Source organism: Hevea brasiliensis, chromosome 15 (genome assembly GCF_030052815.1).
Source record: "Hevea brasiliensis isolate MT/VB/25A 57/8 chromosome 15, ASM3005281v1, whole genome shotgun sequence".
NCBI classification, from domain to species: Eukaryota; Viridiplantae; Streptophyta; class Magnoliopsida; order Malpighiales; family Euphorbiaceae; genus Hevea; species Hevea brasiliensis.
In genome coordinates this window covers 57,066,485-57,076,020 of record NC_079507.1, presented here as the reverse complement: position 1 = coordinate 57,076,020, position 9,536 = coordinate 57,066,485, and the positions used below count along the sequence as shown (strand labels likewise).

General features: G+C 33.9%; 3 protein-coding genes across 3 annotated transcripts; all 3 read right to left on the bottom strand.

Moving 5' to 3' along the window:
* Positions 1-275: 275 nt before the first annotated feature.
* On the bottom strand, positions 276-1,950 carry LOC110668873 (uncharacterized). The gene is made up of 5 exons (XM_058136382.1): positions 1,644-1,950; positions 1,382-1,524; positions 1,216-1,300; positions 882-1,061; positions 276-802 (listed from the first exon to the last, which is right to left on the bottom strand). Exons 1-5 carry the CDS (start codon positions 1,687-1,689, stop codon positions 525-527), a joined length of 732 nt encoding a protein of 243 aa, XP_057992365.1. The 5' UTR covers positions 1,690-1,950; the 3' UTR covers positions 276-524.
* Positions 1,951-3,825: 1,875 nt separating this feature from the next.
* LOC110668874 (non-specific lipid transfer protein GPI-anchored 15) lies at positions 3,826-4,958 on the bottom strand. The gene is made up of 2 exons (XM_021830259.2): positions 4,537-4,958; positions 3,826-4,061 (listed from the first exon to the last, which is right to left on the bottom strand). The coding sequence occupies exons 1-2, from the start codon at positions 4,880-4,882 to the stop codon at positions 4,045-4,047; spliced, it is 363 nt and encodes a 120-aa protein (XP_021685951.2). The 5' UTR covers positions 4,883-4,958; the 3' UTR covers positions 3,826-4,044.
* A 2,201-nt stretch (positions 4,959-7,159) lies between these two features.
* On the bottom strand, positions 7,160-9,536 carry LOC110668875 (glutamate decarboxylase 4-like). Its single transcript, XM_021830260.2, has 4 exons — positions 9,348-9,536; positions 9,057-9,261; positions 8,006-8,675; positions 7,160-7,929 (listed from the first exon to the last, which is right to left on the bottom strand). The coding sequence occupies exons 1-4, from the start codon at positions 9,431-9,433 to the stop codon at positions 7,397-7,399; spliced, it is 1,494 nt and encodes a 497-aa protein (XP_021685952.2). The 5' UTR covers positions 9,434-9,536; the 3' UTR covers positions 7,160-7,396.

The following is a 9,536-nucleotide window of genomic DNA, read 5'->3' as shown; positions in this document are numbered from 1 at the left end:
CTTCCTGGAGTCATCACCTTTTGCCAAGCTAACCTTATCATCAGGACCATACATTGTACAGCAGTAAGCATGCCAAATAGGAATAGCAAAACATTGGCATGGCAAAGGACTGATGTCCCTGTCGGACAAACATTGCCACTTGATTTTTTTTTTCCTCTCTTCAAACTTTTTCTTTTTCTTCCCTCACTTTCTCTCTTTCCATTCTTTTCTTTTTAACTTTTGTGTTCTACACACTTCCATTTGAGTTCAAATCATGAAAATTTTTCTTGTTGGGCTCAGCAATCATTAAGCAGCTATATAGATTCAACAAGCACGGACTATAACTCCGTAGAAATTGGTAACTATTTTACAAGCATGAAATTTTTTCTTTTCTTTTTTCGTTTCCTCTTTACAATTCAAACAGATCACAAAGCATAAACTATGTAGAGTAAACATGAGTACACATGCATATATATATATATATATATATATATATATATATATATATATATATATATATATATGGATTCTCAGCTAGCTAGCTTTTAACCTTTGGTTCTGATAATGGTGATCGTGCCTCTTCCTTGAGTGTGGATTCTCGTAAGTGCCACCACAGCTTTCCCCGAAAGGCCTATTCCGTCAGCCGACACACATGGCCTACAAGCAAAGTCACCGACCGGATGCCTTACCGGTCTTGTTGGTGGCATTAAGATCCTCTCGTTGATATCGCTTATGGTCATGTCACCTTCAACCCCGCCAGGCTTCACCAGTGCAAATGGATACAACACTCGTGTTATCACCCTCTTTTTTCTCTTATTCTCACCTGAAGGCACCCATTAATTATTAACAATTAATATATAATCATACTTTAAAAAATTAGTGATAATTATGGGAGCAGCTACCAAGAAGATGCAGGTTATCCTTGTCAAATATGGACTTGGTTTTAGCTGAATCTTTGTAGTAAGAAGATGAAGAATCGAGAGTTTCAGGGGCTGTTGATTTTTCCTTTTCTGGTGTTTTCATCTCTGTAATAACAGTTGCCTCCTCACTCATATTGCTCATGGACGTGCTTATGGGTTCATCTACATTTAAGAAAAGTGATTAATTTATCCATATAATTCATCAAAATTACACAGAGAGGGAGAGAGAGAAATCATCAATGAATTATAAAGAAAATTGAATATCTAATTAAAGCAGGAGATGAGGTATTTATGCAGTTCGTTGAGTTTAAATCACCTGAAACTCCACGAATACTACCGGTAATGTGGCTCATGCAACTAAAATTCTCCGAATCCCACTCGAAGTTTTCATTCCAGTAGCTCTGTACAACAATATCAGAACCAATCATTAGAAAAGATAATGAAAACTCTTAATTATTTAGAATTCAGAAGTTTTAAATTACCTTTTCAAGATGATGATCATCAGTGTAGAACATCAAGCGTCGTCGTTTAGAACGTTCACTAAATTCAACCAAAGCATCTTCTAAATACCCAGTAGAAAAATCAGACTCAAGAGATGAGAAAAACGGTGAAGCTTCATCCATGACTGCAAATAAATTGAAATCAACAAGGTTTTCTCTAAATTTATATATCCATCAAGCAACAAGAGTGAAGAACCTTCAACAGAAAAGAACAGGGTAAAGACAAGGAAAAAAACAATTGTACCCAGGGAAGACGTGCCAGGAATTAAGCAGGAAGAAGAATAAGACATGTAGTCAAGAAGCTTAGTGATTAAAATCTTGATGACCACTGCATACACTAAAATGATGGGGGCATGTGCTATTTATACAGTGGTTGTGGAAAATAAGGGTGATAAATATATAGTATGTAATCTATAGAAGAAGAAGAAGAAGAAGCAGTCAGCAAACAGCAAGTAAAGAAAAATTAAATAATAATAATTAAAGGGTATATGTGCATTGGGATATGGAAAAATGGGGTCACAGTAAACTTTTTATTATTTTTCATGGGTTTGTAGTGTATATGGAAGGGTTATGATGTTGGGGGGCCAAATAAGATATCATGTTGTTGTTTGTCTGGTGCATGTAAAGTGGAAAAAGAAAAGAGAAAAAATTCTGGGTGTGAAGAAGAAAGAAAAAGATGGGACCAAAGATATAACATATATGCATATTCAAATTTCAGCTTTTTTTTTATATTATTTAATTTCTTTATTTTAATAAAAATAATTATTTAATTTTATATTTTAAAATATATTAATTAATTTTTATATTTTTATTTAGTTTACTTTTTAATATATTAATTAATCTTTTAGTCTAATTTAAATTAAATTTTCTTTTAATTGATATATTTAAAAGAGAGAAAAATTATTATGAAATTGAAAAGTTAAAAAATAAGAAATTTTAAAATTTTATTTTTAAATTAAAGAATTAAATAAAGTTTAAATTAATATTTTAATTAAAGGAATTAAAAAGTGTAAAAAGATGAAATAATTAATTTTGTTCTTTTTTCTCTTTATAGTTTTTCCCTTCTTAAATGAGTACCAAGCTTTTCCACATTCTTGACCATGATGGTAAATGGTATAATCTAGATGTTGCCGATAACTTGATTGATGTTCATCGGACGGCGGAGGAAGATTGCGATCAGTGTCCGTGTATGTGGTGTTTTGTGCCAAAACTAAAAGTGGGCTCAAAATCAAATGTAATTGAAAAAGCCAGGCCCATTTACAGTGGATTACAGTGTTTAATTTTCTTTTGCTTGATTTATTATTGAGCTAAATACTCATCCTTTGCACGTAATTTTATTAATTTTAATATATTTAAAATTAAATATAATTAATTTTAAAAATAAATTACCACTTGAAAAATTCTTTTCTTATAATATCACATAACAAGTTTTTAAAAGATTTTACTTATTTTATTTGTATATATAGATAGCTCCATATAAATACCATTTTTGTTTTTGATTAAATTCGATAAATAAATTTCATATAATAAAATAATTCAAAACTTATTATATGAAATGATTAATTTTAATTAATAAATTCACAAGGGTTAAATTTGGGAATGATAATGATGAAAGTGAAATAATTCAAAATTTTAACTGAAAATTCCAACACCAATCAAGGCCTAACAATAATTTGAGGATGTAGGTTGAAAATAGGGTAGTAATAATGAATTTTGAAAGCAAAATTATATATGTACTTCACTCCTATAAGTGAAAATAGAAGTTATGAGAAACTAGTATAATTAGCTATTTATTCCACATTCCCAACCATTCCAATTAAAAATTCTTATGTACTATAGCTTTTCCCTTTTGTATAATTTCTTTATTTTTTTTTTATATATAATATGGCTCTGTTTCTAACTTAAATTTGAATTCCAAACTTGATTAAATATAATGAAAAAATTTCTATTGCCCTTTTATTTTTTTTTTTCTTAATAGGCGAAGGGTCACCTTGAATTGAATATATGCTGCATTTTGTCACATCATTCCCTGAAATTTATGAGAAATTTTAGAATATAATCATCATGGCACAACAATTTTTTTTATGACTGTTAACTATGGTAAGTCCAATGTGAATTTTATTATAATAAATAATCATAGTATATGTGCAAATAATGGTTGTATTAAATAAATTCTCAGAGTTTACTCATGTTATGAAAGATTTTCCAAAATTTTTTTATTTTTAAGTAGTATATATATATCAAAATATGTGTAGGAAATTAAAATTTTGAAATTGGATTATAATAAAAACCCATGTGGGAATGATTTTATGCCTTAGAGAACATAATGATTAGAGTTTTAGATGGTGATGAATGCCTACAAGTACTATGCACAAGAAATAGCCAAAGCACAATTCACATAGTACCAAGCAAGAATAAACAGCATGTAAGGCATAGAAATAAACTTCTTTATTAGCACAGCAAAGCATTGACAAGATGTCACAACATTATATAAAATCACTGCTGCCTTAATGGGTCAATTATGAAGCACAACAGGACCCTAAATGGCAACTCTTATTTAACACACACTCTCTCTACTCTCACATGGAATGGGATTTTTTTTTTCTTTTTCTTTGCTTTATTCTCCTCTGTCGTCCATTGGAGTTTCATGGGACTGTGTAACCTGCAATCAGAGAGAGGCAGAAGTCGTTATAATGTATGGGGATATGATTTTTGGGTTAGCAACGGGGCTGCCCACTTGAAGCCCACTCTAGGGCACTCATGGATTGTGTAAATAATAAAGAAAAGGACTAAGCAAATTGCAAAAAAGTCTTGATTTCCCAATAACCAAAATCACACACCAACACTATAGTGGGGAAACTTTATACCACGTTAATTAGTAGAAAGTATAAACTAGGGTTATGCATAGCACAAAATTAATGAAGCATTGGCCAATTGTTATAATGATTGCCTAATGGCATTAGTGTTTGTCTAGCCATCTTATCCACGCACATTTATCTTTACAAGTGGGATGCATCATGCATATCCGACACTGCTTGACTCACTTTCAATTTTGTGATAATTTTCATTTAGTTGAATAGATAATTAAATAAAAAAAGAAAAAAAAATTAAATTGAATGAGAAATATAGTTACTTACTTCCACACTTCTTTCCAGCGGGTCTGTTCTTAATGTTACATCGCTTTGGAATTGTGATAGCAATTCCTGGCTTGATTCCAGCTTGCTTGGTCAAAGGTGACAACAAAACAGCACAAAGACATTTCGGAGTAGTTTTAATCAAGGCAACAACTTTGGCGCAGCAAGCGGGAGGCACACTAGCTTTAGCGTTCCCCGCTGCGGTCAAGCAAGGACTCAAGCTAGCGGCGGCAGAGCTAATCGGAGTTTTCCCACACTCCCCTGCAGCATCAACAACACCTAGGAAAGCATTTGAAGCAAGGAGAACGACCAACAAAGCTGCAAGATAAGCTCTCATTTTGTGCACCATCTTTGTTTCACTACTTGAATATAACTAGACAGATAGAACTCACTCTACTCGGTCACTTACTTGCCTGTGTAACAAAAATGTATCTCATATTTATACATGTGCTGAAGAGGGAAAAATTAAAATAAAAAAGAGGGTTTTTTTTAGTGGGGTGGTTGTCATGTGGATACGTGGTAGAAGACTGTGGGTTTGCGCACTATGGTTTCAAATATAGAATGATTTGATTCATTTGAATATATGGAATGTTCCCACAAGGGATTGGCTAGTGAGTGAGCGATTGATGGCTTCAAATGTGACACATATCATTTGTTTAGTTTATAAGTTCATGAAGAAAGATTAATTTGCAGGTAGGTGAGCTGAAAAGCTAGTGTGAACCAAAGATTTGTAGCTTGGGATGTTTAGCTTGTCAAGAGTCTGCTATCATTTTCTCCACTATATATGCCCTTTTGTATATGGCAAATTTACGTTAGGCATATGCAATCTAAGTGTCATATGGTATCTCATAATCACATATATATACCTAAAATTTTATTTGGATAAGTGAAAATTTAAAAATAATGTTTTTTTATAACTTCAAATATCTACCATAAGTGGTAATGTTGGGTCCCAAAAGACTTTAATTAGGTTTCTCTCATCTTATTTTAATTTGATTATTCTTTCATATCCATTGGCCATGGCTGCAAAGCAAGCTCTAATTTTCTATCTAATACTAAAATCACCATTTTTTATCTTTCATTAAGAGGTCTGTAAAGTCTCACTGTATATCATCAAAATGGTTATTATAGTAACACATTCAATGCTAAAGATCTGAGAAGTCCAGACCTAATTGGAAGCTTTATTTGCTTGAGAAAATTTTGCTGCGTTTATACGAGGAGAAGCCTTGCTTGTTAAAATTTTGGCAGGTAGGTGCTATAGTAAAGGTACCTAATTGAAGGAAGTCTTTTGGGATCCAATATTACCCACTCATGATGAATATTTGAAGTGATAATGTTTAACTGTACATGATGTCATTCTTATAAATTTTATGTAAATTAATTAGTGTGTGAAATATTAACATTTTTCATAGTAGAAAAAAAAATCACAAATTTCTAAAATTAACAAAAATCTTACTTTATTTTAATTGTGTGATTCAAACAAATTTTATATTAGTGATTAAATCCAAAGCTTCAAATAAAAAACATTTTTTTTCTTTGACTTTAAATTATTTTCTTAACTTTTTCTATGTTAATTGCTTAGTGTTTTTTGTATTATGTATTAAAGAACATTGATATGTATATAAAGATAATTTTAAGGAAACGATAATAATCTCATTTTTATAAAAAAAAAATTAATAATTAACTTTTATCATACTTAATTACTTTTTATATAAATATTTATTAGGTAAAATTTAAAAAAAATATTAATATATTTTAATATTTTAAATGTTACAGATAATTTTAAATAAAAACAAAAAACTTAAATGCTACATATAATAAAAGTGGAGTAAGTATGGAGGTAATACTTTATGCTAGAGATGAGTTCTTAGGCAATTCCTGTTGGCTCCTTCAAATGAATCCACCCAAATACTGCATAAACAAGCCCATATTTATGGTCGCTATCGTTAATGCCCTTTTCCAATATGAAAGCCTAAGTCTATTCAAGCTCTAGGCCTCTGGCCACATGCATACTGCAACAAATCCACCACTCCATCCGCGTGAATAAGAGTATATCCCGTCCAATGAATGCATTCTCTACCAACGGATCATTAATCAGCTTGATATCATCGAATTCCACATTGACAGTAGAACCCAAGAAGGCAATAGCGTTTTCATCCACCATTTACATAGCTTTTGCAGGGTCCAAGACTCATTAGCCTTCCCTTAGCTTCAATTCCTTGAGTTCAATCTCTAAGTACCTTGTAAATTTCTCCCAGCAAAACTGAGCATTGGCACTAGTGACAACGCTAGGCTAGTCATGAGGTTTTCTTGATCCCATCCAATTAAAGATATCTTCTTGATTCTTGGATTTCATATAATGCAGCAGATCTCCATCCCAAGCTTGCTGCACTCCTTTAGAATAGCTCCCTGGAAAAATGAACTTCAAAATCTGGGGCTAGATTTGAATTTTGAAAAAGCTGCTTATTTCTCCACTTTCAGGACCAGCAAATTGAGATAGGCAAAATGGAAGGCCAGTTCTCCAAATTTTCCTGGAGAATTTCGCAAAACCACTTATAGGCATCGTCCAGTGTACTTGGCTGTTTGCTGATTGCTATCACTAAAATATTAATAACAAGAAGAACAATGGGATAAGTGTGAGTAATTTAATTTTCCATTAAAACAAATTCAAATTACATTGCTTTCTTTCCATCAAAGAGAAAAAAATAATAGTAATAAACTGTTTTATAGGATTGTGTTTAAATTATCAGGACTCAGGGATAGGATCACATTTAGATTATAGAGAAAATAAATTAAAATTTCTGAAAAATTCAAAAAAAAAAAAGGGAATCCTCCTCCTTTTCATCAGGAAGCCTTTAAGCTGTTAACAAATAGTGTTGTTGTTATTCTTCTTGGCCATGACAAAATTTTTCCAGTAAGTGGTGATTTCCCTCTGGGTCTCAATGGCAGTTTTCTTCACCACCGTACCATTCTTCTGTTCAGCTACAACAGACATTCTAGCGTTGATTTTGGCAGGCAGCGAATCCAGGTCGTGGAGCACCTTTGTGATGTCAAGCACAATGCGCTCCGCCAGAGTGCGAGAGAAATCTTCTCTAATAACCACGCGGAGCACTGTCACATGCTGAGCATCTGCTGGCATGGTGTAGGCAGGGACAATCCATCCGAAACGACGTAGCATTTCAGCTATCTCAAATTCGGTGTGTCGGGTATTGTCCTTTAGTGAAAATGCCACCAGGGGAACTCCAATTTCCTTGGACACAATGTTGAAGCGTCCTGTTTTCTCTAGTCCCTCTTTCAGGACAATAGCGTTTTGGTGGCAATTCTCCATCACATTTCGGTACCCCTCGTAGCCTAGGCGGATCAGTTGATAGTACTGAGCAATGATTTGGCTAGAACCTGCAAATCACAAGCTCAATTTAGTGAATTTTTCCCATCAATGTTGATCATGAAGAGTAGTTACTAATTTGCTTACCCTTGGAGAAATTGAGAGTGAAAGTGGGTTGATTAGTTCCCAGGTAGTTGATGTGGAAGATGAGCTCTTCAGGCAAGTTTTCTTTGCTCCTCCAAATGACCCACCCAACTCCAGCATAGACAAGACCATATTTGTGGCCGCTGACATTAATGCTCTTCACCAATGGAAGCCTGAAGTCCCATTCAAGCTCTGGCCACAAGAATGGTGCAATAAATCCTCCACTAGCTGCATCCACGTGAATGGGAGTATCCCACCCAGTGACTTTGTTCTTCTCTAACAACAGATCATTCAGAAGCTTGACATCTTCGAATTCTCCATTAAGGGTAGAACCCAAGATGGCAGCCACACAGATAGTGTTTTCGTCCACCATTTCCACAGCTTTTTTAGGGTCCATGACATAGTAGCCTTCCCTTAGCTTCACTTCCTTGAGTTCAACTTCAAAGTACCTTGCAAATTTCTCCCAGCATACCTGAACATTGGCACCAGTGACAATGTTGGGCTTGTCATGAGGTTTTCCTTCAGCCTTGCGCTTGTTCTGCCACTTTCTCTTGAAAGCAAGCCCTGCAAGCATTATAGCCTCCGATGATCCCACTGTTCCGACGCCGATGGCCGCCTCGGAGTCTCCCAGCGGTGCATTGAATAGATGTGCTATCATGTTCACACACCGATTCTGTACATAGAGATTAACCGATTAATCAATTTGACAATTCAAATGAATGAAAATAATCCATTATCTTTTTTACACAATTAAGAATCCTGCAAATTAGATTTAGAAATAAATTACAAGTGCAAAGAATCCTGCAAATTAGATTTAGAAATAAATTACAAGTGCAAAAAGATTATTTTAATCTTAAAAGGCTCTATGTTTCTTTTATACAATTGATTGTAATTCCAACTCAAAACCTAACAGACGTCTCAAGACTAACTGCAATATGACTGAAGCTCATTGGTGATTAAAATGCATAATAAATTAATTAACATAATTCATATCCATTAAAAAAAAAATCTGGATTCCTGTCTCCATGTGTTTCTGCAAAAGAGAGATATATACCTGAAGCTCAGTGGTAACAGGGTACTCATCCATGTCAACATAGTTCTTGTTCATGGCGTCCATAATAAGCTTATCACATTCAGGCTCCATCCAAGTAGTCACAAAGGATGCCAAGTTCAGCCTTGGCTTCCCATCCAGCATCAGCTCGTCGTTTATAATCTGGAATGCAGCTTCCTTGGGTATTGAGTTCTCCAGCATCTTGTACCTGCACATCCACCACCATTAATTAGTTCCGTTCTCATCAAGACTCAACAAATGTTTAAAGAAACGATAAAGAAAGTTTCTAATTACCTTGGAAGTGACTCCCGGACATAGCGAGAGGCGAAGGTGCAATGTACGGAGACATCAGACTCTGAAGCTAATTTTGAGAGCACCATGGTTATGAGAAAAATAACAGAAAAAGGATAATATAAAGAACAAGAAGGTGAATTTGGTTTGCTTGGAGAAGAGGATGCAAGCTATCGAGGGGTATATATAGTG